The sequence below is a fragment of the Eschrichtius robustus genome, chromosome 20, assembly GCF_028021215.1.
Source record: "Eschrichtius robustus isolate mEscRob2 chromosome 20, mEscRob2.pri, whole genome shotgun sequence".
Classification (NCBI taxonomy): domain Eukaryota; kingdom Metazoa; phylum Chordata; class Mammalia; order Artiodactyla; family Eschrichtiidae; genus Eschrichtius; species Eschrichtius robustus.
This window is the reverse complement of record NC_090843.1, coordinates 50,654,021-50,681,592: the sequence shown is the minus strand read 5'-3', so window position 1 is coordinate 50,681,592 and position 27,572 is coordinate 50,654,021. Positions and strand designations below refer to the sequence as shown.

Here is a 27,572-nt window from a genome sequence, read left to right as displayed (position 1 = left end):
GCTCAGCCTTGAGTGTCCCATGTCCTTGTTTCTTCATGGATCAATTGAGATCCTTGATAACGGCTAGCCAATAGAGTTGTTGGGACATTAACTCACTTAGAGTTTAGTACAGTGCCCAGCATATAATAAGCGATCAGTGAATGTTAATTATTGACATTCTTGTTACTGTCATGGGTGTTCTGCGCCTGCGGAGGAGTGCAGGGCTGTATCCTGGCACGGTCTGCAGTTCAGGTCACTCTGTAAACCAGGGGTGCAGGGTCCCTCGCCTCCCCTCCCCAGCCCAGAGAGGGAGGGGCCGAGAGGAAGGGGGCCCACCACTCCTGGCCCCGCCCCACCAGGCTTAAAAAAAAGAAAAAAAAAAGGACGCTAAGCGCAGGCGCAGAAAGCCAGCCGTAAGCCTGGCGCCAGCTCAGAAGTGCATAAGCATGGAGGGGCGCGCGAACTCCCGGGGCGAGCCCCGCGCCTGGCCCGCCGGGTCCGTGCTGTGCCGCGGCTGCGTGGAGCCGCTCATCTTCCTTGCCAACTTCGCCTTGGTCCTGCAGGGCCCGGTCACCACGCAGTACCTGTGGCACCGCTTCAGTGCCGACCTTGGCTACAACGGCACTCGTGACAGGGGCAGCTGCAGCAACCGTAGCGTGGACCCCACCGCGCAGGTAGGGGAGGCGGGGAGAAGCGAGGAGCGTGGCAGGGGCGGGCCCTGGGCTGGAGTGTGGGGGCAGCGGAGCGGGCGGGGCCTGCGTAAAGGTTGGGGGCAGCCCAGGGGGTTAGGATATTGGGTGGTGGGCGGGGCCGGAGCAAAGTTGGGGCTTGACTGAGAAATGCGTTGCGGGGATGCTTAAAGTTGATCTAGGTAAAGCGAGTTTGAGGGTTAACAAAAGAGGGTGTCCACTGAAAAAAAATGCACAAACTGAGGGACTTCCCTGGTGGCGCAGTGGTTGGGAATCTGCCTGCCAATGCATGGGACACGGGTTCGAGCCCCGGCCCCGGAAGATCCCACATGCCGCGGAGCAACTAAGCCCGTGCGCCACAACTACTGAGCCTGCGCTCTAGAGCCCGCGAGCCACGACTACTAAAGTCCGCGCACCTAGAGCCCATGCTCCGCAACAAGAGGAGCCACCACAATGAGAAGCCCGCGCGGTGCAACGAAGACCCAACACAACCAAAAATAAATAAATAAGTAAAATTAAAAAAAAAAAAAGCACAAACTGAAAGTTGAGAATTATGTTTTATTTGGCGGACTTTCTGAGGACTCAAGCCCGGGAGGCAGTCTCTGAGATAGCTCTGAGGGACTGTTCCCAAGAGGTAAGGGAGTCGCCAGGATATATAGGAGTTTTGCAATAAAAACCAGGTAGTTGGAACATCAAAAGATTACTGTTAATTGAGGAAAACCAGACATCTCAAGTTACTGGACTGTTTTTTTTTTTTGGCTGCACCACCTGGCTTGTGGGCTCTTAGTTTTCCAACCAGGGGTTGAACCCAGCCCCAGCAGTGAAAGCGCCAAGTCCTAAAAATTGGACCACCAGGGAATTCCCACAAGTCAATGAATTTAGCACTTTTCTAAGTAAGGGAAGATGCAGGAGCCTGGGCTTATTGAAATCACTCCTCTGATATGCACCTTAGCTCTCTAGAGCCAGTATCCTGTTCTTTCCCATCCTGAGTCTGTACTTGGGGGTGGCTGCAGTGGCTGAGGGCTTGGCGGTGGGCAGCCTGTTTGTCTCCATCCTGAGTTCCCTCAGGGCTCAGCATCAGGGGCGGCAGTAGAGGCTGAGGGCTTGATGGCCGCAGCATCCTTTGTTTGCTGATGTGGCAGGCAACATTTTTCATTCACAGTGCTAAAAGTAAGAGAACGGATCTTGCCCATTTCCCATACCCCTCCAGTGTCAGTTTTTAAGAGTTGTACTACAATTCTCTGAGGTTTAGGGCTCCAAAGAAAGTCCTCATCCCTGTATCTCCCAGGTTGGTGATGGTGTGGGCGATGGGCAGCCCAGAGTGAGGAATGGCACCCTGATAATAAGACTCTTGCCTCCGCAGGAAGTGGAGACGCTTACCTCCCACTGGACCCTCTACATGAACATGGGTGGCTTCCTGGTGGGACTCTTCTCGTGCACGCTGCTGGGCGCCTGGAGTGACTGTGTGGGCCGCCGCCCGCTGCTGGTGCTGGCCTCCCTCGGCCTTCTGCTCCAGACCGTGCTGTCCATCCTTGTGGTACAGCTGCAGCTCCACGTTGGCTACTTCGTGCTGGGCCGCATCCTTTGTGCCCTCCTCGGCGATTTCGGTGGCCTCCTGGCTGCTGGCTTTGCCTCCGTGGCAGATGTCAGCTCCAGCCGCACCCGTACCATCCGAATGGCCCTGCTGGAAGCGTGCATCGGGGTAGCAGGGATGCTGGCGAGTCTCATTGGTGGCAACTGGCTCCACGAGCAGGGTTATGCCAACCCCTTCTGGCTGGCCTTGGCCTTGCTGATTGCCATGACTCTCTATGCAGCATTCTGCTTTGGTGAGACAGTGAAAGAGCCGACACGTGCCCGGCTCTTCACACTCCGTCACCACCGATCCATCGTCCAGCTCTATGTGACCCAGGCCCCGGAGAAGTCCAGGAAGCACTTAGCCCTGTACTCGTTGGCCATCTTCGTGGTAATCACTGTGCACTTTGGGGCCCAGGACATCCTGACCCTCTATGAGCTGAGCACACCCCTCTGCTGGGACTCTAGGCTGATTGGCTACGGTTCTGCGGCTCAGCACCTCCCATACCTCACCAGCCTGCTGGGCCTGAGGCTTCTGCAGTACTGCCTGGCCGACACCTGGGTGGCTGAGATCGGTCTGGCCTTCAACATCATGGGGATGGTGGTCTTTGCATTTGCTACCATTACACCCCTCATGTTCACAGGTAAAGTGTGTATGGGTTCAGGGACAGTTTGTCTCAGAATTGCTGGGTGAAAACTGGGGACTGGCCACCTGCTGCCGCCAAATGTAGTTCATGCCCATGTCTTTGGAAACATCACTGTGCCCCTAGCCTGCACTGGAGGACAGACAACTAAGAAACCTCATAAAAATGCCATCTTTGTTATACAGAACATATAGACCTTCAATAGCCAAAGTAATTCATTCACATTACCAACCATAAATATTGTTAGTAAGATAGAGCCAAAGACAAAAAAATTGCTCTTACACTAATTGCTCCACTCCTTGGCCTCCCACAGCCTATATTCATGGTGCTCTTAAGCAAAGTCCAAGCTATTAATGCCTTAATACTCACTTCTCTGATAAGAATCACAGGACCTATCTCAAATATCCTTGGTCAGCTTCTTTGGGTTTTTAAAAAAGCCAGTCTTCTCAGACCGCAGCTATCAAATTCCTGCTTGTGTTGGTTCTTCTTTTCTTTCTTTTTTTTTTTTTTTTTTTTGGTGGGAGGGGGCAGCTGCGAATGAGGAAGTTAACTTTCCTGAATGGACAGATTTATTTTAATAGAGCCCTAAAGTGTGTACAGTCAGCCATTCTGTAATCACAGATTTCCTAATGTGGCTGCTCGCCTGGACGGTGCTGATGGGGACCAGGTACCTTTTTCTCCTGCCCACAGCATCTTCCATGGACTCGGTGCTGGGCTCAACGCCTTCGGGGGTGCAGGGATGATGAAGACACTGTCATTGCTCTGGGATTTGGGGGCCTTTCACCTGAAGGGGCCCGGGGGGGCCTCATCGTGAATGCACTTCAGAGGTGCCCCTGTTTTTTAGCAGTTTGCAGTTTTTGTTGAGGAGGTAACAGTTGCACAAGGGAGAGAAATGGTTACGAAGGAAACAGTGTAAGCCTGTGAGTAACTAAATGTCAAGGGAAAAGGAACTTGCATTTACTGTGTGCTTGCTGTGCCCCATCATTGTCTCCTTCCCCATCAGGGAAGTTCTTCTGTGTCTAATCCGAGTCCCTCGCGGCGTAGGTACAGGACCTCTGCTACATCTCACTTGGGCACCCCTCTCCCCAACCCCATTTCCTTGATGATTGTTTCTTTCTTCACAGGGTACGGGCTCCTCTTCCTGTCGTTGGTCGTCACGCCTATCATCCGGGCCAAGCTCTCCAGGCTGGTGAGAGAGTCAGAGCAGGGTGAGTATCAGGGTTAGCCTGTGTCTGGTTCCTCATGCCCAGTGTTTCCTGAACTGTGCAGAGGGCAGCCACGGGCCAGGAGGCAGCTTACCTTCCTCCCTCCCACCCTGGAGAAATAAGTAGCCAAGACAACTGCATTGCTGTCACAGTGCCCAGGGCTGGCAGAGAACCACAGCGATTTGGATTTTCAGACCACAGAGTTGGAATTTGCAGTCAGCAGCATACGATTATATTCTTTTGGATAAGCCAAGCAGAGGATTTACTCTCTCCAGACTTCAGCTTTTCCATCTGTAAAGTGGATGTGGCGATGCCAGAGTTCCCTGCTTCCCTGGGGTCAGAGTGTCCGACTTTGTGATGTAGGTTTCACTGTCTCCACATGGCAGATGAAGCAGAGGCCCAGAGGGTTAAATTGATTCACCTGAGGTCACTCAGTAAGTGGTGGAGCTAGGATGCACACCCAGGTCTGTTTCTAAGAGCGGCAGGTCTGGGGATCTGGGTTTTAATCCTGGCTCTGTCACACCGGCTGTGTGATCTGGGCCTGTTTCCTCATCTGTAACACATGTGAATTGCTCTTTTTTTTTTGTGGGGGAGGGGTTCTTTTATAGTTTTTAAATTTAATTAATTAATTTATTTATTTTTGGCTGCATTGGGTCTTCCTTGCTGCGCGCGGGCTTTCTCTAGTTGCGGGGAGTGGGGGCTACTCTTCGTTGCGGTGTGCAGGCTTCTCATTGCGGTGGCTTCTCGTTACGGAGCGCAGACTCTAGGTGCGCAGGCTTCAATAGTTATGGCACGAGGGCTCAGTAGTTGTGGCTCAGAGGCTCTTGAGTGCAGGCTCAGTAGTTGTGGTGCGCAGGCTTAGTTGCTCTGCGGCATGTGGGATCTTCCCGGACCAGGGCTCAAACCCGTGTCCCCTGCATTGGCAGGCGGGTTCTTAACCACTGCGCCACCAGGGAAGTCCCGTGAATTGCTCTTGATGACATCTGTAGGCCCTTCGAGCTCTGACAGTCTGATAGTTTAATCTCAACTTCTGTTGGGCTGTTGCTTATTTTGCAAAATTTGTGTTCTGCTGGCATATCGATTCTATTTATTTTAAAATTTTTGGCTGCATTGGGTCTTTGTTGCTGCGCATGGGCTTTCCCTAGTTGGCGGTGAGCGGGGTCTACTCATCGTTGCCATGCGCGGGCTTCTCATTGCAGTGGCTTCTCTTGTTGCGGAGCACGGGCTCTAGGCGAGTGGGCTTCAGTAGTTGTGGCTCGCGGGCTCAGTTGCTCCGTGGCATGTGGGACCTTCCGGACCAGGGTTCGAACCCGCGTCCCTGCATTGGCAGGCGGATTCTTAACCAATGTGACAGCAGGGAAGTCCCGTGCTGTCATATCTATAAAGAATAGCTTCTCAGGCCTCTTGGTCCTTAGATCCCAATCCGGAAACATGTGGCTCATCCACTTTTTCCCATCTGCCCTGGAAGTAGGATCTGGTGATGGCAGAGACTCTGGTGCCATGTATAGCCCACCATGGGTTCTGTTATCCTCAGAACCCATGTGCCTTCATTCATTCACTCAATAAGCATTTTTCTAGCACCTTCACTGTGCCCAGAGATGCCAAGGGGAACGGGAGAAAAGAACAGCTTTTACTAACTGGCTGCCTCCAGGGGGCCAGGCCCTGTGATAGGTATATCACATATATACCTATCATGCGATTATAGTGTTACCAACAATCTATGAAAGGTATTATCCTTATTTAACAGAAGGGGGACAGAAACCCAGAAAGATAAGTGTCTTATTCGGTGATCACACAGCTAATAAGTGTTGAAACTGAGAATTAGCCCAGAAATTTACCCTAAACAGGAGATGATTCCAAAGGGGATAAACCCAAAACCATTTTATCAGACTTTTGCTAGAAGACATCACATGTATTTGTAATATATAGATTTAATAACAGCCATTTGTTTTGTAGCACAGGTGCTTTCCATGCATGACCTCGTCGAAGCCTTATCACAGCACATGATGTAGGATTTATAGCTGAGGAAGGTGACACTCAGAGAGGTTAAGTGACTTGCTCCAGGTCACACAGCTGCGAGGTAGTGGTGTCAGGATTTGTATTTAGGTCTTTCAAATTCCTGAGCATGGTATTTATTTCTTCACAGGCGCTCTCTTTTCTGCTGTGGCCTGTGTGAATGGCTTGGCCATGCTGACAGCCTCCGGCATCTTCAACTCGCTCTACCCAGCCACCCTGAACTTCATGAAGGGCTTCCCTTTCCTCCTGGGAGCTGGCCTCCTCTTCATCCCGGCCGTCCTGATTGGGTAATGCAGGGCCCTGACCCCGGCTCAAAATGGAGCCCTTTACCCTAAAGGTATCCTCTTCCTCCTCCTCCTTCCAACCTCCTCAGTCCTGGAGCTCTTCCCCTGTGGGTGTCTCAGTCCCAGCCTGACTCTCCCCTTGCAGATGGTTGCCTAATCGTCTGGGAGCGATTCCCCGGGAGCAAGGCAGAGGCCGGTAGGGGAAGGGTCAGGCTCACAGTGCTTCTTGGCAAGGCTATGTTCTCGCACCCAGTTCCCCTCATCCCCCTCCATTCCCATTTTACAGATGGAACTACGGTGGCAGAAATGTGCTAAAGGGAAGCCTGGAGAGCTTCCTCGGCTAGTTGTGACTGGGCCACACGCTAACCTGACCCACTTGTTTCTTCCCCCAGAGCCCTCTGTCTCTGGACATTGTCTTCCACCTCTCAGCTTGGGGAGGGGGATACCTGGACCAGCCCATCCAATAAAGCCTGTGTCACTTCTCCAGGAGTTGAGGGTCCCCCCGTGTTAAATCTGAACCCTCTCTCTGGTCTCTCACAGGATACTGGAAAGGGCTAATCATTGCCCTGAATTCCAGCAGTTTCCCCAGAGCCCCTGATGCGCCTGGACCAGAGGACGGGGGGCGAGAGGAGCAACGTGAGCACTAACCAACTGGAAGTAGATGCCTCTGGATCCCAGCCCTCAGCAGCAGTGGCAGCTCCCCTCAAAGGGCAGTGTTCACCTTGGACCAGGTGGTCAAGCTAGACCAAGGCCCCCACCTCATCCACGCCGTGCCTGCCTCTGATTCTAGGATCTGGAATTGTAACCCAGACAGTCCCACTCAGGGCAAGCGGTGTGGGAGCCAGTTGGACCAGGGATCTGTTTACCCTTTAGTCCATCAATCACATAGAACCCTCCAGGGGAGAGGAGAGGTCCTGATGGAGGGACCAGCTGAAGCACGAGGGCCATGGCACCTCTGCTTCCAACCCAAACTGTGCAGCTCACGGTGCTCAGTTCACGGCCAAGCAGCCACCAGTCACTCCTTAGTGATGAATAGGGTACCACTGGTCAGTGCCAGCTTTTGGGGGAGGGAGGGTTGTGGGAGGGACTTGGTGCCACCTGGAGGGAGAGTGCTGCGTGGGACTCAATCCCCTGGGCTTAGCAGTGCCAATCATAATAAGAAGTCAGTATAATCGCCCTGGAATGAACCTTCCGGCCCCCATGGCATTGGGCTGTGGGGCCTTCTGTTTTCCTGTTCCTAGTTTGCCCACCGTAGGTCAGACAGCAGTGGCTGCTGGAAGGGACAGGGGCCCCTGAGTTGCCATGGGATTGGTACTGGGCGTGGCCAGCTCAGTCCTCATCTGACTGCCCATTCTCTTCTCCGGAGCTGCTGGGAGGCGAAGGGCTGCCACGCTTGCATCAGGTCAGCAGAGAAGCTCTGGGCAGAGCCCTGGCCGCTCATTCCTCAGGGTCAGAGATCTACTCCCTGAAGACACCTTGCCCTGGTCTTCCTGGCTACACCAAACCAAGCAGAATCAGTTTTTGTTACCACTCAGCCCTCTAACACCTCCCATTGCTGGGCATTTCAGCAGGGCCATGTGCTGACACCATCCCTCGAGCATCTGTAGCTCAACAGGAACCTGGAGATGGGCCCAACTCCCCAGAGAATGAGGGGCCCATTTCTAGGGCGTTAGGAAAGCCTGGACCTGAAGTTGAAAGGCAGAATGGGATTTGGTATTAAGGCACTGGCTTTGATGAGGGCCATAAGCCCCCAAACAAATCAGATGACACTTGACTCTTCAAAACAGAATTGGCCACAGGGCATGGCCCCCTGCTGTTATTTCTACCCTCATTCTCTCTCACCTGCCCTGCTAGCCAGTTTTCTGGCTAGAAATCACGCAGGTAAAATGGGGGTGGCCCAGGGCAAACTAGGGTCAGCTGTGGCCCTCTGTAGCCTGGGCCTGTTTGCAGATTCCCATCTCACTGTCCCCTGTCATTGGGAGATCAAGCAAGGAGAGGCCCCCTCCACTGACTGTCCCAGCAGTGAGGATGGTAGGAAAAAGGCTCTGGGCTGGCCTCAGGCCCAGGCTCTACTCCGGGCATTGCCTCTGGCTCGTGTGTGGCCTTGAGCAAGGCCCTCTATAAAGGGTTAGATCAGCAATGCCTCTAATTGTCTGATCATGGTTGGACAAGTTAGGAGACACTAGATTAAATACTGTTTTAAGATCCTTCCTATCTCATATATTCTAGAATGGAATGCCTCTATTCATGGACCTAGGGGAAGGATAAATGAGTTGGAGCTGGACTTTTGACTTTTGAGTGTTTCTTGGTCATGAGCAATTCTTGGTCTTGGAGAGGGGTGGGGTGAGGCTGACTCAGCCCCGACCTGGGAGCCGCAGCTGCAGCCCAGCCAAGCAGAAAACCCTGACCCCGCAGGCCAGGCTGCAATGTCAGAGCAGGCTGGGGGGCGGGTGGTGAAAGGCTGTTTCTCAGCCCTCTGTCTCAGGACCGGCCCTGTGAGACCAGGCCTAGGTGGAAGGTGCGGGCCAGGGTGCCTGCCCTGGCTGCGATCAGGGCAGTGTTTGTTACGGCAGAGGAGGCTGGCCCCTGAACACACTGGCCTGGCCAGGGGAGGGTCGTCGCTTTAGCTGCTCTGGTGGGGCCCGGGGGCTGGGCTGTGATTCCCCAGAGAGGCAGGAGGCAGGCAGCAGTAGAGAGTGTGCCAAACAGAAAAAGAGACAGTGCTGGGCAACCTCTCTGAGTACTGCCCATGAGGGACCTCAGGAGGGAGTGGGACCGACTGGGGACAAAAAGACAGAAGGCTTCCCCTGGAGGAGGCTCATCACACTGTATTGTTATTGTCTCTGCTCTTGAGGGCAACATCCAGTCTGCCTCAGTCTCCGTCGTATCCAGGGCACCGGTGGGCATTCGTGCGGCAAGAAGGAAAAGGGTCAAGTGCAGTCAGAGGACCGGCTAGAGGCAGTATCTTTGGCAGGGAGGCGAGTGGAAGGAAGGAGTCCCAAGCCTGGAGCGAGACCTTTGACTTTCTGACGATGTAGCTCAAGAGCTCCGAGGGGCCTGGCCAGCACCTGCAGGAGGTGGCTCTGGGAGCTGAGCCATCCTTCAGGTGTGAATCCACTGCCCTCAGGAGGGGAGGGGCAGGGCAGGTGCCCGCTCAGCCCATTGGCTGGAGCCTGCGTTTATTGGAAGGAGGATGCTTTCTTGCTCTCCTGCCCTGGTGGAGGAAGGGGCCGAGGGACACTCCTGCTTGGTTATTTCTTTACAGCCCCTGAGTCAGCCTTCTGCTGTGAAAGCCTGTCCCCCCAAGGCTAGATTCTTTGGGGCAAGAGGGAAGCCAGCCGTCTGTGGAGCAACAGCCCTGCCCAGGGTGCAGCCTCCAGGATGATTCTCAGTCGAGTCCCCCCCAGCAGTGGACTGAGCGCCAGGAGGCCAGGTCTGCATCCTGGGGCTGCCACTGGAGACTTGGGAAACTGGGCACGACATTCAGTTCCTTCTCTGTAAGATGGAGATAATACCAGGTAAGGCTGCTCTGATGATTAGAGATCGTGGAGTGAAGTGTCAGGGAAATGGCAAACATTTGTGAGGCATTTGTGTTTCACAGTCCTGCTTCCTAAGGTATCATTCCTTGATCACCAGCTTCGGCCCACGTGGGAGTTTGTGAGAAATGCAGGAACTCGGGCCCCACCCCAGGTGTCCTGAATGGGAGTTTAACAAAATTCCCAGGTGATTCGAATACACCCCTTGCCCTTCTTCAGGATCTTGCCTCTTCCCAGGGAGCTACAGGTTCTGCCCAGGCTACTGCTGCTGCCACAGGGGGGCTGCCTCGCCCCAGCTCCCCCTGAGCCAGTGCGGGGGGGCAGCCTTGGACGGGTGAGGGGCTGAGGAAGGGAGCTGGGCCATGCTGGGCAGAGGCCTGGCGCACAGCACCAAGGCTACGTAGGGTGGCTAGCTGCTCTTTGAGAAGCAGCCTCCCCTGCTCAGGCTCAAGCAGGGGGCTCCCATGCACCAGTGAGCGCAGGCCACGGCTGCAGACCAGCCAGAGTGAGGGCCGGCCCAGTCTCACCCTGGCCCCAGATGTGGCAAAGGAGGCTGCACATCAGGAAGGCTGGGAGTGGACCTGGCCAGCTAAGGGCACTGAATGGTTACAGGGCAAGGCCACAGGATGGCAGGAAGTGGTGAGCCCAGGGGCCAGGCGCAGTCTCGGTGGAGAGCCATGGCTAGCCTCTCATCCCTAGCTGGCTGCCGGGCCCAAGCCCTTGCTTGGTCGGGAGGCTTGGCCACTGCACTGAGCCCTGCCCGAGGCTGCCTGCCTTCACTCTACTCAAGCAGGCTGCTGGCAGGGCAGGAGAGGGGTTAGCATGCAGCAAACCCTCATTCTCCAGAGTCTTCAGAGCTGAGCAATGACCCTCCCACGCCCGAGACAGGACCTGGGGGCAGGGCCTAGGGGAGGTCTTAGCACCCCCAATGCCTGGCTTCCCTTCCCTTTCCAGATACTGAGGAAGCTGGGTTTGAGGTGGACGGTGAGGGTCGGGGGAGGCAGAGAGCCATTTCCTGAGAAGAGCCCAGGCTGTCTCAGCCCAGGGAAGCCAGTGTGAGGAGCTGTCCCATTGGGGGGATGGTGGAAATGGGGGGTCATGGCAGGGCTTGGGAATTAGGGACTGGTTAAGCGGGGCCCAGGGGTGCAGCACCCTCCAAACTGGTGTCAGAGCCCGCAGATGAGCCCCGGGAGGAGCGGCCCTGCAGGAAGCGGATGATCTTCTCAATGGTGGCCTCTTGGTACTCGTGGGACCACCTGTGGGTGCAGAGGCTGGTGGGTCAGAGGGCTGGGCAGAGGAAGCTGCTGGCTGGGGGCCTGTGTAACCCGCCCCGCCCCGCCCCGCCCCCTCCTCACTTGATGCCATTGAAGGTGAGCACAGCCCGCATGTCCTCGGGCAGGGCCTGGGGCTCTGGCCACTGGAATCCATCAATGACGGGCACGATGTTCTTGCCACAGTTCAGAGCAGTCACAATCTCCTAAAGAAAGAAGAGGGGAAGAGGAGGACACGCGGGGCCCCATCCAGGGACCTCGGGGCCAGGCTGAGCCCAAGGCGGGATGTTGGCCGTGAAGTCCACGTTGACTTCTCCCTCATCCCCTGTGGTATGATAAATCTACGTTTGCCCTTTGTTCCAGGTTCTCGGTACAGAGCTCCTAAAGCCCTCTCACATGACCTGGGGGGTGGGGCTGTGCCGAATAGGTTCAGGATGGGGGCTGGTGGCCAGGAAGACTAAGCTGTGATTAGAGGGTTGGACCTTTCAGCGCCCCCCTCACCTCCAGGGAGGGGAGAGGGGCTGGAGACTGAGTTCACTCACCAATGACTTAATCACGCCTACATAATGAGACCTCCATAAAACCGCTAAGGACCGGTAGGTTGGTGAACACATCTAGGTGTGGAGAGGGTGGCCCGGAGAGGGCATGGAAGCCCTGCCCACGCTCCCACCGCCCCTTACTTTGCCCTGTGCATCTCTTCCATTTGGATGTTCCTGAGTTGTATCTTTTAAAAGGAACCGGTAATAGTTAAGTAAAGTGCTTTCCTGAATTCTGCCTGTCATTCTAGCAAATTATTGAACCTGAGGGGGGTGGTCATAGGAACCCCTGCATTTGTAGCCGAGTCAGACAGCAGTGCAGGTGGCCTGGGCCTTGTGACTGGGTCTGAAGTGAGGGCAGACTTGTGAGACTGATCCCTTGAACCATGGAGTCTGACACTGGCTCCCGGTGGGTAGTTAGTGTCAGAACTGAATTGAATTGTGGGACAGCCAGTTGGTGCTGGTGAAATGGAGAACTGGTTGTTGGTATGGGAAAAAGCCCACACAAATTTGGTGTCAAGAAGTACATCCCACCCCCTGCATCCAAATCGATCCATCCTGAGCTGCCCTGCCAGTTGCAGTTCTTACTTATTTCTCAAATCCGCTCATTTTTCTCCACCTCCACCCCCACCAGTGCCCTGCTCCAACCCCGTATTACCATTAGCCCCTACCAGGTCTCTTTTCATCCATTCTTGCCTCCTCTAATTCATTCTCCATGTTGCTCCTTCACCTAGCTACTCTTTGCAAAATGCAAATCTGATCATGTCACCCCCCCAACACACACACTTAAAACTTCACGACTCTACACGGCTCTTTGAATAAAGTTCAAGGCTCTGTGCGGTTGGCCACAGCTCACTTCTCAAACTCGATCCCTGCGCTGTCCTCCCAGCCACACAGACCTTGCAGTCCCTTAGATTTGCTACCTCCCTCCCTCCACAGGGCCTTTGCACATGCTGCTTCCTCCGACTAGAACACTCTTCCCTGCCCTTTCTAATACCAACTCATTTTTCTGATCTGAGCTCAATCAACTTTCCTAGGGAAGTCTTCCCTCACTTCCCGACCAGGTCACATCCCCTGTTATAGGTTCTCATAGCCTCCGCATCACATGCTACACTTACAAATTTAAATTCACTAATGAGTAATTTACTTAATATCTGTCTTCCCCACCAGACATAAAGGTGGGAACCATGTCCAGGTTTCACTCACCTTGTATCTCAGGATCTTTCACAAAGCCTTGCCCGTAGTCTGCCTTTGCTAAATACTTAATAGCTGACTGGCTGAATGAATGAATGAATGAATGAATGAGACAGCATAGCATTTAGGGGTTGTGCTCTGGAATCATCAGATCTGGGTTCACACCAAGTCTCTGACAGAGGCTCTGTCATTTGAGGCAAAAACAACAGGCTCTCAAAGCCTCTGTTTTCTAATTTCTAAAATAGGGTTAATGATAGTCCCTATCTTGTAGGATTGCTGGGAGAAATAACTGTGCTATCCCACAGCAAGTGGTTAGACTAGCGACTAGCATGCAGTGTATGCTTAATAAATAACAAGTGTTATTACTTCCTCCTCTGTAAAGTGGGGATAATAAAACTTACCTCACTAGGTTGTTCTGAGGATATTGCTATTAATGGGTGCTCTGGGAAGTGCTTATTGAATGTTTTTTTCCTTTCAAGGGGGAACCACAAGGATTGGACTTTTTGAGTGCAGTTCATTTGTGGTTTTCCATATTGATTACCCACTAAATGTGGCTTTGAGGAAAGCAGTTTTAAAACCAGAGGCAATTAAGCACTAAAAACAACCAAGGAGGGATGATGGAGCCTTTGGGACTGGTCCAAGGCAAAGGCTCCCACCACCTGCCCGCTCCTCCCTCCTTGCAGTTGGCTGGGACAGTGATGGACGCCAAGCACCCTCGTGGAGCAAAGCCTTCCTGGGGAAGGAATCTGCATAACTTCAACCCCTGATTGGCTTCTGGGGCACCTCTCCATTTTACAACTGAGAAGAAGGAAGCCCAGCGAAGGGGAGGGACTTGCTCCCAAGTCACACACATGCCCAGCCCAGGAGGGGGCCAGGTCTCTGACCCAAGCATTCAGATTCTAAGTCCAAGGCTATTTCAACCAAGCCCTCTGCCTCTCTGCTGAGCCCTTGGATGAATTCTGGCCCTGCAGCAATTTATGTGGGAACCTTTAGACATTTGTTTCATCCAGAATTACACAGAAGCAAAGACAGCACACTGCTCACTGTACCGATTCAGAGGCTGGCCAAGAGAGGCATAATGGCTCGTTCAAGATCATGAAGCCAGTTAAATATGAAAACTTGATTAGAGTTGCGTCTTCTGACCTAGTAAACCTAGTAGATTCGTATGTTTCTCCCAGTCATCTCAGCTTCATCAGAATCACTCATCTATTTAATCGTTGATTCAATTATTCTAAAAACTCTTCAAGAGCCTACTTTGTACCATGCATGGTTTTAGGCATCAGGGATGCAGCATGAACAAGGCAAGGTCTGAGCTCTCACGGAGCTCACAGACACTCCTCTCTTTCTCTCAGAAGGCCGCCTGCCACCTGCTCTAAGCCATGATCCTCCAGGGTGTCTCTCTGACCCAGCATCCCCTCCCCAAACCAAACCCAGTATTCAGCCCCTCCTACATGGCCTCTGGGGCCTGACCCTCTTCCCCACTGTCAATCTGGGCTGCACCCTAGTTTGGAGCCTTCTCCCTAAAACCCACTGGTATGGCATCACTGCCCTCATGGGATCCCTTTTGCCAGTGCTTTAAGCACAGGTCTTCTCCCTGCCTTTAGGAACCCCATAACCCGGTTTCTTAGTTCTTATCCAGCCAGTGGTGTGCTGGAACATGTTTAACAACTAGCTCTCCAGAGGGGGAAAAAACAACCAAACAAATAAAATCCTGATTTGTAGTTTTTACCAATTTCTTTAGTGTAACTACTCCCACCATGGCTGATTTCAAGCTACTGGCGTGACATCACTGAACTCAGAGTTGGGAAGAGATGCAGACAATCACTCTGGTGTCAGCTGATTCCAATCCTATCTCACCACCTCCCCTCCCACCCCTCAGATCTGAGTCATAGGACAAAGCTGGATCCTAAGAAAGAGCATGGGCTTTGGAGTCAGATAGACAGGAGTTCAAAGCCCAGTTCTGATTTCTGCCCAAGCAGTGTGGCCATGGGAAAAATTATTCTACTTCTCTGAGCCTTGGTTTCTTCATCCGTAAAATGGAGAAGGCAATACCAGTGATAATGTAGGTTTTTGGCACCCTTCTCATGCCTACTTTTGTTCTTTGCTCCTGCTGTTCCCCTGCCTGAGATGCCTTCTCTTCCACTGGCCTAAGTTCTTAATACTCTTCTCAAGTTCTGCCTCCTTCACAAAGCCTCCCCGGATTATTCCAGCCCTTGATGTTTTTTTCCTTTCTCCATATTCTTATAGCAAGTAAGAGGTTCGCCTACCCGGCTTTACGTTGACACCAATTTATGTATGATCTAGTCATTCTGGGCATGTTCTTGTCTCCTTAGCTGCTTTAGGACAAGGACCCTATCCATATGACAACTGCTTCCCTTTGCCCTGGCCCCAATTCCTGCTGACTAACGAGTAATGACTAATAACCTACAGATGTGATACAGATCCATCCATCCATTCTACAAGTTCCCAATAAGTTTTTACTATGCGTTAGGCACTCAGGATACAATGGGGGATTAAACAGTGGTAGTACTCACAATAATTATATTAATAATAGTAATTGCTGCCATCATACAGCAGTTATTATGTGCCAGGCATTCTGCTAAGCACTTCACAAATTTTACCTCTTTTAATCTTTCTAACAATATCCTAGGGAGTTAGGTACTATAACTATCCCACTTTCCAGTGATAAACATGAAGCTCATTAGGGTTAAGTAACTTGCCCAAAGCCAGAGCCAGGAATTAAACTCACAGCTTTGTGCTCTTAACCATTCCACTGTGCCTGTCACTATGCTCTCCTGCCCCCCTTCCCTCACAGAGGTTATTTTTCAAAGCGTGTTCATCCCTCTCTGACCCTCACAACAATTCTACGAGGTGAATAGGACAGGTAAGTTACCCCCATTTTGTAGAAGAGAAAACTGGGGCTCGGAGAGCCTAAGTAAGTTGCTAAAGTCCTATTACAGTCAGAGCCATGGCTCCTGACTTCCAGCTGGGCTATGGAGGTTGCTGGAGTATATGCAGGTGAGAAAGAATGAAACGGGGACCTTGTGCCCTGGGCCGCAGGCCAATGCTGGGACCACAGAGGCCGGCACTTACCTTGTGCACCCAGTCCTTGCAGTCGTGGTCCTGCATGCACTTGTCCAGAGCCCCAGCCGACAAAACCAGCACAAAATTGCGGGCACCCATGATACTCTGGATGAGCTTGTCCTCGAACTTGCCCGCTTCCAGCTTCTCCACATCAATGAAGACACTGAAGCCGTGCAGCTGCAGGTGCACCTTCAGCAGGCTGCAAAGAGGTCCTGTGTCACTGCCATGGCCTCCCCACAAGGCCCCAGGCAGCCTGCCTGTCCGCCCCTCCTCACCTGGCCAGCTGGGAGCCTGAGTTCCGGCGGTAGCTGATGAAGACGTCTGGAGTGTCCCCGCTGGGCTTGCAGCCGGTGCAGGGCAGCGGGGAGTGTAGCATTTCTGAAGCAGACAAGAGACGGCTTGGTGAGGGTGGGCCTTCCCCATCATTCACCACGAGGTACATCATCTCCTGCACACCCAGCCCTCTCAGCCCAGCCCAGGCAGGGTGGCTTGCTCCAAAAAGGGTCAGAGAGGTGGAGAGATGGGGCCTACAGGAAGGCAGGCTGCAAACTATCAGTGAGGTCCTCTCAGGAGGCAGGCATTGTGTTTTGGGGACACCTCCAGCACTGCCCTCTCTCTAGAGCTCCAGACCTGCACAGCCAGCTGCCCACAGGTACTCCAAACCCAACCCATCCCAAATCCTCCCCAGACCCCCCTTCTTCCTAGTCTCCCACCAAAGCCAGAAACCTGGGTATCAGCCTCAACTCCTGCCTCTCATTCATTCATTCAACAAATATTTACTAAGTGCTTTCTGTGTGCCAGGCACTATTCTTAGTGCTTGGGATACAGCAATGAACAAAACAAACCCTGCCCTCATGGAGCTGACATTCAACGCTCAGGGTCAGGCACCATGCTCTGTGGATTCTACCTACTAACATCCTGGACTCCAGCCTCAGGGCCGTCCCTGTGTCCAGACCCCCAACTCCAGCGTCCTCAGTGGTCTCTCCAGATCCACACCTGCCCAGTCTAATCTGTTTGCCGCAGGCACCAGAGAGCTCTGCTTAAAATCCAAATCTGAGTGTGTCATTGCCCCCACTTCAAAACTGTGCATGGCTCCCTACTCCCTACAGGAGGTGTTTGTAAGCTAATTTTGCTGTAGCACCCTCTTGTTTTTAAAAAATTAAATCTTGGGGATTTATTGGGAGCTGCAATGTAAAAATGATAGAAGTTAATCTGCTTTGGTTGAAGCAAAAGAATGGGGCCAAAGCCCAGTCCCTTGTCCCCTGTGGGAGCTTAGTACATACTTATTGAATGCATGCATGAATGAAAAGAACCCATCTTATAATATTCAGACAACAGTCACAGACAACGTTTGTCTCTTTACAAGGTATAAAGGCAGAGGTTGAGATCCCAGTTCTGTCATTTAATGACTTATAACCTTACAAAATGAATTTAAATCTCAGTTTCATCATCTGTAAAATTAACACCCATGATGGAACTGTCCTTTATCTTTGATTATGATGATGGTTACACAGGGGTATACATTCAAAACTGTTCAAACTGGACACTTTTAAGTTAAATTGTACCACTTTTATTCTTTAAAAAGTTTTAAAAGCTGACTTTAAAAAAACAAACACCCACTGCACAGAATGGATGTAGAGATTAATGAGATAATATCTGTTAAAAACTTAATCAGGACCTGGCCTCTAGTAATTGACAATAAATATTAGCTAAATAGTAAATTAGTAAATTAAATTAATAAATCAAGAGGGCTGCTAGAGCCCTAGGATCCACTCTGCTCTCACGACCTCCCTAAAGCACCCATACTTTGTCAGCTGTGGACTAACAGGATAAGCCCTCTGTCTTCCCACCCACGTCCCCTGTACCCAGCCCCCATGCTCTGTCTTACCTCCACACTTGCATGTACTGCTCCCTCTGCCTGGGCTGCTCTTCCTGCTGCCACCACTCTCTTCCCCCCCCCGCAACACATCCTTCAAGACCTGGTCAGGCATCTTCCCCTCTCCAAAGCCTAGGCCTGGGCGGACAGGGTAGGTGGTGCTTCCTCTAGGCTCCCACTGGAGTCCTGGGCACGCCAGCTCCTGCAGCCACGTGCCTGTTTATACATCTGCCTTCCTCCCACCCTCCTACCCACCTCAGACTGGGAACTTCTTGAGGGCAAAGTGCAACATATTCATCTCTGCATCCTCAGAGCCCAGTGCGGCACAGCCTACGTGCTCAATCAACCCGCAGTGAGGCTCTGAGCCCCCGCCATGTGTCTCCCCTCACCCCTCCAGGGCAGGGGCAGGGGTAGGGGCCCAGGTGGGCAGGCTGACCTCTGGCGGCCGTGAGGATGCGGGCGCGGTGCACGCCCAGGCGGATGCCGCAGTCCTCCAGGAGCTGCTGCTCCGACACTCGGTGCAGCAGGGAGCGGTCCAGGCCGCAGCTGACCAGGCCATACGTGTATTGACGGAAGCGCGGGTCCAGGCTGCCCAGCCAGTCAGCCAGGTTGCTGCGGTCGCATGTAGCGTAGTTGGCGAAGGTCTTGAGCTCCGTGAGCTCCCTAAAGAATCTGCACCCAAGGGAGGAGAGGATGCTGAGATCTTGACTGGGCACTGGCTAGAGGCGGAGGGGGCGTTTAGTTAGACCTGCCCGGGGCGGGGGAGTATGGGGGCTGGAGGCTCCGTACCTCTTGCGGGTGATGCCTGACTTCATGCCCAGGTCGGTCTGGAGTTCCTCATCTGTGAGCCGCAGAAGCAGGTCTCCATCCACCTGCTGCTCCTGGAGGAGGGGTCAGATGTAAGGAAAGGCTCCCATCCTCAGCATTTGGACCCCACCCAGCACAAGATCAAGAGGAGGGACCTGGAGATGGCGGTGGGGGAGGCGGATGGGACCCAGATGAGAACCGAATGACCCCGAAAAACACTGAGTACAGGCTCCCCATCCCCAGAAGTCCACCCTGGTGCCGCGGGCGTGCTGTGCCGGGATGGGGCGCGGTCGCCTGTGTGCAGGGCGCCCCTAGCGGCCACGCGGCCCTCGGGGATGCGCCTGCTCCGACTGCCGGCCGGCGACCCCGTGCGGCTCTACCCGGAAGCTCTCGCAGTACTGGGAGAAGCCGATCTGCTGCAGCCATGTCTGGACCTCGGCTTCCTTCCAGCTGGCCACGCTGGGCAGGATGGGCCGCGGCACCTCCTCGCCCAGCAGGCGCAGCGCGCGCTTCGCCAGCGCCGACGTGGTACCATTAGTGGAGTAGGAGACGAGGCGTTTCAGGCTCTGGATGGCACCTATGTCGCTGAATACCTGGGGAAGTGCGGAGAGGATGTCTTGGATCCACCAATTCACCAGCCGCCCCCAAACGTGCCTGGTCCCTCCCCTCGCCTCTTCTCACCGCTGAAAGCCCCACCGTCTGCCCTTGCCCTGCCTTCATCCAATAAATCACCAGGTCCTGTGGATTCCCCCTCCAGAAGCTCCTTCAACTCTTGACCAGGTAAGTCCCTCTCATGCCTCCCCTCTACAGCTTGCATCTGCCCTGAAATCAAGTCGAGTTCTCAGTATGGCTGCCAGGCCTGGCACAGTGCAGCCCCTGCCCACCAATCCCCGCTCTACTCCCCCTTCACCAAGCCACCCACCCATGGAGGCTCTCCCACCTCTGGGCCTCAACCTGTGGTGTTTCCAGATGCTTAGTTCTTCTAGCCTGCTTGTGGGAATCCTACTCATCCATTGGATCCAAATGGATTGGCACCTCCAACATGCAGCCTGCTTTGATTGCCCCACAGCTTGGCCCATACCTCCAATTAGGCCTTGTGCTACACTCTGAATGCTACTGTTGTTAATTGATAATGCAATTTCTACTGGACTGTAAGCTGAGGTCATGTCTTAGTCACCCCTGGAGTCCCATAACTGGCACACTGCAGGGCACAGAGTGAGGGCTCACTATGTCTATATTGAACTGCGCTCACTTGGCCTTGCTGGGAAAGAGGTGCCAGAGCTGGTGGTCATGGCTGCTGCCAAGACCCACTCCTTGGGGTCCTCACTCCCTACTTCCCTTTAAATCCCTCCGCCCAAAACAGAATGGCCTGTTTGTAAAGCCAGTCCTCCCATGGCCCAACTCTGGGGTGCAGAGAGGAGAATCAAAAGCTCCTAGAACACTGGACCTTGGAAGAGGCCTCAGAGACCCCCTAACACAGCAGTCTCTTCTGGATCTATGGGGACACACGTGACGGGGGACAATCACCTGTGAGACACACTCCTCTGATGACCCCTGTCCAGCCCCAGATGACCACTGTCGTACAGATAGGGTGGTCCATGCAGTGTGCACCGCTCCCTGTGCACCAGCGGTCACTAACCCCCCAAACCTCCAGAGGAATACAAAGGAGGGAGAGTGATATTATAGGATAATCTTAATTCTGTAATATTTAAAAAACTAAAACCAGAAACTTTCGATAATTTAACTATTACTAGTCTCACATCCAGGGTAAGAATTGCTGCTGTGGTCCACTCCTTCAATTTTCCAGAGGTCAAAAGTGAGGCATATAGGGACTTCCCTGGTGGCACAGAGGATAAGACTCTGCGTTCCCAATGCAGGGGGCCCGGGTTCGATCCCTGGTCAGGGAACTAGAACCCACATGCATGCCGCAACTGAGAGTTTGCATGCCACAACTAAGGAGCTCACAAGCCGCAACTAAGGAGCCTGCCTGCTGCAACTAACACCCAGCGCAACCAAATAAATAAATAAATAGTAAAAAAAAAAAAAAAAAAAAGAATATCCTACATTAAAAAAAAAAAAAAAAAAGAGGCACATAAAGGCCCAGAGAGGGGAAGCCAGGTACCCACAGTCACACAGCAAGTTAAAGCAGAGGGCAAAGGCTGCAGATCAGGTCCTGAGATTGGGGACCCCTTGGGACTCGGGTGGGAGTTATCTAGCTGACACATGGATGTCCTGCCTCTGTTTACTCCATCTCCTTTCTGGACTCCAGACCCACATGACAGAATGGCCCACTGGAGCACCCCAGGTTGTCATCTCTCAGGCACTTCAAACTCCATCTGTCCCATTGAACTCACTTTCTCTCCACCCTCAAACTATCTCACCCAGTTCACCTTATCTCAGTACCAGGTGCCACCATCCCCTGGGTTTCCTATGTCCAAAGCCAGGAGTATCCTCAGCTCCTCGCTCTCCTTCACCCAGCCACCCACCAAGTTCTAATTCTGTCTCTTCAGTACCTCTGGAATCTGCTTCTCTCTGCCTCTGCTGTCATGCCCTGGTCCTCACCTCCACCATCCCAGCTGCCCCCTGCCATGGCCTTCTATCTGACCCCCCTGCCTGCAGCCTCACCCTTGCCTACCCCGTCTCCATGCAGCAGTCAGGGTGATCTTTGTAGAACACAGAGATCATACAGAGATGTATGTCCCCTGCAGAATACCTTGGTCTTGCCTTCAAGGCCAGAATGATGGGTCCCTCATCTTTCTCCTTATTTCACCTCTCATGTGTATTTCAAGTCCTAGTTTTTTTGTTTGTTTGTTTTTTGTTTTTGTTTTGTTTTGTTTTTGGCTGTGCCACCGGCATGCGGGATCTTAGTTCCCCGACCCGAGATCAAACCCGTGTCCCCTACAGTGGAAGCGTGGAGTCTTAACGAATGGACGGCCAGGGAAGTCCCTCAAGTCCCAGCTGAATGTCATTTCCTCTGGGGAGCCTTCCCAGTTTCTCTCTTACCCCCTCCCCACCCAACCCCACACCCGCACCCACCTTGGTCTTGCCCTGCAGACTCTTGATGGCAGCCTCGGCACAGAGATAGAAAGCCCCGATGCACTGCGCCTCCAAGCGCGACGAGTCAAGCAGCGGCACGAGGCGCTGCAGGTCGTCAGGCCCGCGGCCCTGGCTGGTGTCACTGGCGTCCACCAGGCAGCGGGCGAAGCGGCCGGGGTCCAATGAGGCCACTAGCGGCTCCACGAGGGCCAGCGTGCCCGAGCGCTCCACCTCGCGCTCCACCTCCTTGTTGGTGGCCAGCACCGCCACGGCGAGGCAGGCGTGCAGTCGGAGCAGCTCGTCCTCGGAGAAGGCGAGCGGGAAGAGCCACTCGGCGGCGCGCTTCTCCACCATGCGCCGCTGCGCCGCCTGGCCCCCGTGCAGCGCGCAATTGGCCAGCGCCAGCGCGCAGTGGCGGAGCAGCGGCGGGTCCGTGCGGCGGCACCAGTACAGCACCGCGTCCAGGCCGCCGGCCGCCACCAGCCGCTGGCACGTCTCCTCCGAGTGCTTGAACATGTGCTCCAAAATGCCGGCCACGCTCCGCGCCAGCTCCACCGGCTCCCGCTCCTTTGCCAGGTTCAGGATCACTCCCAGCCCGATGCGCGCCACTCGGTCCCTGCCGAAGGAAAGCGGGAGGGAGAAAGTGGAGTTGCCGCAGCCAGGGGTGCTTATCTTAACCCAGGGTCTCGTTACTTATGCTTTCTGGGCCTCGCTAGCGTCATATAGGACATGAGTCTGGTCCTCCCTGCCTCCTCCACCTCCCTCATCTCCTGCCCTGGGACAACCAGACTTCTCTGATTATAAGGGTGCTCCATCCTGGCCACACCCATTTCTTCCCAGACACCCTTCCCTGGAGAAGCAGCATGTGTGGTGGTTAAGAATTCTAGCTCTAGAGCAGACCTCCTGGGTCCTGGTTTCTTCTCTACCATTTTCTAGCTGTGGGACCTTGGGTACCTTCCTTTATCTTTATTGGTTTCCTCATCTCATAAATAGGATAAAGTGAATACCCACCCCATAGACTTACTACGAGAACTAATGTAAAAATGCATGTAAAGTGCTTGGCACAGTTCCTGGCACATAGGAAAGACTCAATAAATGTTCATTTCATCAAAATTCTCTTTACTCCATGCTGTGTGACTGGGGTGTATTTATTCATTCATTCAAAAGACCATTTATTGAGGACTTACTGTGTGCCAGGCACTGCAATAGGGGCTGAAGTTAAACAGTGACTAAGAGCAACTGGAGCTAATAACAGCTAATACGGAGACAAACAGTAAGCAAGTAAATGGTGAATGAACAGAATGATAGTTATCTGACCAAAATGATAGCAAAACCAGGTGCTGTAATGGAGAGTGCCTGGGTGGAGGGATATGTCTGAGGAAGTGACATCTGCGAGTTAAATGTCCAGAGACCCCTGCTTGCAAGTATCTGGAAGAAGAGCATAATAGGCAGAGAGAACATCAAGGACAAAAGCCCCGAGGGCTGATGAGCTTGGCACGTTCCAGGAAGAGAAAGAAAGCCAGAGATGTTTGCAATGTCTAAAACAAACAAGGAAAAATATAAAATAAACGAGGGATTCATATATAGAATATATAAATACATATTCAAATCAACAAGCAAAAGGCAGTAAATCCAACAGAAAAGGGGCGAAGGACACAAATGGGCAATTTACAAAAGGAAATTCAAAATGTTAACAAGCAAATAGAGATACTCTAATTCATTAGTAATCAGAGAAATAAAAATTAAACCAGCTATCACTTTACACCCATTAAATGGGCAAAAAGCAGATGCTACTTCAAGTGGTTGAGGTGGAAGTTTCAAGGGAAGAGGAAAGAGTTCTGGGGGCCTTTTGAGCCATCTCAAAGCATTTGGACTTCATCTTGATGGCAAATGGGGAGTCACTGAAGGGCTTCAGGAAGGGGAGTGACCTGGTAACACATGGGTTTTAGGAAACTCGCTCTGGCTGCTGTGGGGAGGACAGGTCAAAGGGAGAGAGCTTGGAGGCCAAGAGAGCAGACAGGAGAGTTGCCACACTCCAGGCAGAGGTGAAAGTGTCCTATCTTCCTGGCCTCCACCAATGATGTCCCTCAAAGACTTACAGGCCCAGCCAGCCATGGAGTCCTTGCCCAGTGAGCACCACAGTGACCACAGTGCTTGTGACTTTGTGTCCACTGCAGGGCCCAGCTGAGCCCAGAACATGGCCTGAGGCCAGGACAGCTTTGCTGAGCCGATCACTGAACTTCTCTGCAGCCCAAAGGAACAGATGGGTTCTAATCATCCACTCGGGCAGACGGCACTGCAGTTGTTCCTTTAACCAAGGAGAAAGCCAAAGCTCAGAGAGGTTACATGGCATGCCCAGGTTACACAGCTGGTGAGAGGCATAGCTGGGATTTGAACTCACATCTGTCTGTCTCCAGGGCTCAAGATCCTTCGTCTGCATTTTGTGCTTCCAGAACAATCTGACTGTATATACTCCAAGAATATCAGAACCAGGAAGTGCTTAAGAAATCATCTAATCCAACAACACCCACCCCCTGAGGCTCAATGAAGGGAAGGGCATGTTCAGAAACATCAATTCAGAAAGAGGACTTTATTCACATTTCTTTTCGTTTTTTTTGGCTGCGAGGCTTGCAGGATCTCAGTTCCCTGACCAGGGATCGAACCCAGGCCATGGCGGTGAAAGCCTGGAATCCTAACCACTAGGCCACCAGGGAACTCCCAATTGTGCATTTCTTGAACTCCAGCCCTCACCTTTCCCTATGCACTTGGCACCTTTATAGAGTTGAACTCTGTGCTTGTTGTGAGATTTATTCACTCAATTCCCAATTCTTCTACAGTCTGAGAGGCTGTGGGTCTGGGTTCAAATCACAGCTCTGAAAGAGGGGTAAATTGTCCGTATATACACATATATAAGCCTGTATATATAATATACACATATATGCAAGTGCTTGTATATGCAGAGACTCTTTCTGGAAAGACGTACAAGAAACTTGTTTCACCGGTTTGCCTCCAGTGAAGAACAGAAAGAAGAACGTTTAAATGTGTATCTTTTTGTACTTTGCACTTGAATTTATGTGCAATAGTTTTTTTTTTTTTTTCCTTTTCCTTTCTTTCTTTTAAAAACCTGTCGCCTCCACTTATTCACTGTGTATTCTTGGGAAAGCCATTTAACCTCATTATGGTCTCCTGAAGTGGGCAGCCTGTGACTTTAGAGGGCTAGCAGTAAGAGTGTGGTGGGACCAGGCTCAGAGGGCCCTACCCTGTTGGGCTTCTCCTGGTACTCGAGGGTCAGTGAAGCTGTGACCTAGGCTCCCAGGCAGTGAGTGTGGCAGCACCCAGGGAAGAAGAGAGCTGCAGGAAAGGGAATGGCAAAAGGAGTTGGGTGCACTGATGGAAGAACCTTCTTTATGAGGAAGTTGGTTGGTGGAGGAAGGAAAACATTTCATAGACACAAATTCTCAGTGTGTCACCACCCTCTTCCCTTCTTGCCTCCCAGCCTCCTCTCAGAGCAGTGCAGAGGTGTGGGGAGATTATGCCTTTCTCCGGGAGGATGGGGACCTGGCTTGCTGGGTTCTGTCCTTGGTCCTGAAGTGATGCCAACACCAGCACATTGTTTCTTGGGACCAGAGACACCGGTTGGTGTGCCTCCTTTCTCAGTAATTCTGAACCAGGTGAGGATTGTTATTTTCAACCTTGAAAAATATCATTTCTATTTGCATCTTGCAGCCCTCCTCTTCTTAGGGTGTTGGCTGCACCCATTCTCCAGGAGTTCTAGTTATAGCTACCCTATCCCACATACCAGGCCTACAGGACACGCCCTTCAATGCTAGCCCACCACATCCAGTGAGCACCCACTCCATTTGCTAGCCCTCCACATTCACAGCCCATCCCCAACAGGACACCTGTTGTTAGATAGAAGATTAATGACTTACTGAACAGGCAGAGTCCTAACCTGGCCTCCCAACTTAAATTGCTTCATTCATGCACTTTTGAAAGTTGTATCATTTCCACCATCCACAAGGTTATCTTTACTTTTTGAAAAGGGCAAGGAAAATGCCCCTAATCCATGCCCATCACACCTCTGAGAGCTTCATAAATGGAAAGGGACCCTTCCAAAACCTGAAGGGCCCGAGAATTCAGCATGAGACTGGAGTGTGACAGCCTGGTCTCCTCCAGCATTAGAGGGGCAAGGAAGTGGGTCAGTGGTCCTTATATTCCAGGGGAGATCCCAAGAGGCAGGGAAGCGTAGCAACCAGGCTTCAGTTGGACCCCACCTACTGTATCTTGGCACGTGTGGGGAAGATGTAGAGAACACATACTCTGGCCCCTGCCTAGCTCCACACCTCAGTTTCCTCTTCCCCCACCATCCATCCCAACTGAAAACACCCATCTTGTTTCCGATGAGCAGGCACAGCATGAGATCATGTCTGTCCTGTTACATGAAGCAAAATGAAAACGGAGGAAGCAGGAAGTGGACTGGGGGTGGCATGAAGGCAGCCAGTAACCTTAGGTCAGCACTCATTTCAGCCTGGGGGAAAAGGAGAGGGGTCCCCCCTCCTATTTTCTGAGCAGTGTGTTCTCTTTCTCTTTTAGTGGGAGCGAGACGGTATGGCAGAGCGAAGGTAGCACGGAAGGATATCCAGGCCCATCGGGAGGGCTGTGGGTTTAGAGGGCTTTGGCTGTGGGATCCCAGCTCCATCCTCAGAACCAGGGACAGATTCCTGTCCTACTACTCTATTCCTCCCCTCTCTGTCTCATTTCTCACCCAACCAGCTCTGGGAGTGAATCCTGGCTGCACCATTAGTTCACTGTGTGACGCTGGGCAAGTCACTAAACTTTCCCAGGGCTCAGTTTCCTCATCTGTAACATGGACACGCTGCTCCCCAACAGGGATATAATGCAGGGGTTTGTGAGGTGAGGCAGGAAAGGCACAGTGCGAGGCACACGGGAGACCGAGGCACTCGACCGCCCTTGCGACCCTACACCACGCGGCGCTCTCCGCCCCAGCCCGGCCCCCTCACCGGTTCTCTGCCACCAGGATCTGCTCCAGCAGGCGGGCAGCCTGCACGCGCGTCTCCAGCTCCGGCGCCTGGAGCAGGCGCAGCAGCAGGTCCAGACCACCGTCCAGGCGGATGGCGTCGCACAGACCCTGGGCTACCTCGCGGCCCATGGCCGGTAGCAGCCAGGCCTCCTCCACCAGCTGGAAGACCTCGGCTAGGCTGGCTCCCACGGCCCGCACGCCGCCTGCCTGCTTCAGAGCCGACAGCGCCTGCTGCAGCTCGGGCAGCGCGCGCTCCAGGGCGCCCTGCACCTCGGTGCTCGCCCCTGGCGACACCTCGCGGGGCCCGCGGCCGCCCGCCGCCCACCACGGCCCAGCGCAGCCGCTCCCGTCCGGCCTCGGCACCGCTAGCCGCTCGGCGCCCGGCCGTGGGCCCGACATGGCGAAGAAGCGGCACAGCTTGTAGGCGGAGAGGAGCAGCGTCAGGACCATGGGCACGGGGTTTCAGGGGACATCCCTGGAGAGGCGGGGCCGGGCGGAGCGACCCAGACCTCGGGAAAAGGAGGAACCGAGAGGGGACCAGGGGGAAGAAGATGCAAGAGGGAGGGTGGAGAGAAGGGTAACAGGCAAGGGCACCGACCAGAAGTTTGGGGGAGGGGTGAGGGCAGGATATAGGACGAAGAGGTTGGGGAAGGAGATGCAGGCCCAGATGCAGGGGCCAGGCGGGTGGAGAGAGCGGGAAGGCGAGGAATGGACCCAGGGGCCGGAGGGTCTAGAAAGCAGCAACCAGAACAAAGAGCGGCTCCAGCTCAGGCTAGGTTCGCAGAGATGCTCTGCAGCAGCC

At 53.2% G+C, this 27,572-nt stretch overlaps 2 protein-coding genes across 4 annotated transcripts; one reads left to right on the top strand and one right to left on the bottom strand.

Annotated features, from left to right (window-relative positions):
- Positions 1-391: 391 nt before the first annotated feature.
- SLC46A1 (solute carrier family 46 member 1) lies at positions 392-8,673 on the top strand. The gene is made up of 5 exons (XM_068530000.1): positions 392-653; positions 2,032-2,884; positions 4,009-4,092; positions 6,236-6,392; positions 6,930-8,673. The coding sequence occupies exons 1-5, from the start codon at positions 426-428 to the stop codon at positions 6,985-6,987; spliced, it is 1,380 nt and encodes a 459-aa protein (XP_068386101.1). The 5' UTR covers positions 392-425; the 3' UTR covers positions 6,988-8,673.
- Positions 8,667-27,483, bottom strand: SARM1 (sterile alpha and TIR motif containing 1). Of its 3 annotated transcripts, none has more exons than XM_068529996.1 (9): positions 26,751-27,298; positions 21,730-22,345; positions 19,074-19,286; positions 18,676-18,767; positions 18,323-18,558; positions 16,286-16,388; positions 16,020-16,209; positions 11,281-11,402; positions 8,667-9,884 (listed from the first exon to the last, which is right to left on the bottom strand). In XM_068529996.1, the coding sequence occupies exons 1-9, from the start codon at positions 27,218-27,220 to the stop codon at positions 9,698-9,700; spliced, it is 2,229 nt and encodes a 742-aa protein (XP_068386097.1). In that variant the 5' UTR covers positions 27,221-27,298; the 3' UTR covers positions 8,667-9,697. The 3 variants fall into 3 exon arrangements, with proteins under 3 accessions (XP_068386097.1, XP_068386099.1, XP_068386098.1); XM_068529998.1 differs by having other exon boundaries at positions 9,770-11,181; positions 26,751-27,483; XM_068529997.1 differs by lacking the exon at positions 8,667-9,884 and adding an exon at positions 9,900-10,084.
- Between the last annotated feature and the right edge of the window lie 89 nt (positions 27,484-27,572).

What these genes read in the sequence shown, in the direction of transcription:
- SARM1 (XM_068529996.1), bottom strand. Translation starts at nt 27,220, where the DNA reads ATGGTCCTGACGCTGCTCCTCTCCGCCTACAAGCTGTGCCGCTTCTTC. An exon ending in ATCCTGGTGGCAGAGAACCG is followed by an intron (nt 22,346 to 26,750) that starts GTGAGGGGGCCG and finishes TTCCTTCGGCAG; the next exon opens with GGACCGAGTGGCGCGCATCG. An exon ending in CATCCTCACGGCCGCCAGAG is followed by an intron (nt 16,389 to 18,322) that starts GTCAGCCTGCCC and finishes TGTCTGCTTCAG; the next exon opens with AAATGCTACACTCCCCGCTG.
- SLC46A1 (XM_068530000.1), top strand. Translation starts at nt 426, where the DNA reads ATGGAGGGGCGCGCGAACTCCCGGGGCGAGCCCCGCGCCTGGCCCGCC. An exon ending in GCGTGGACCCCACCGCGCAG is followed by an intron (nt 654 to 2,031) that starts GTAGGGGAGGCG and finishes TTGCCTCCGCAG; the next exon opens with GAAGTGGAGACGCTTACCTC. An exon ending in TACACCCCTCATGTTCACAG is followed by an intron (nt 2,885 to 4,008) that starts GTAAAGTGTGTA and finishes CTTTCTTCACAG; the next exon opens with GGTACGGGCTCCTCTTCCTG.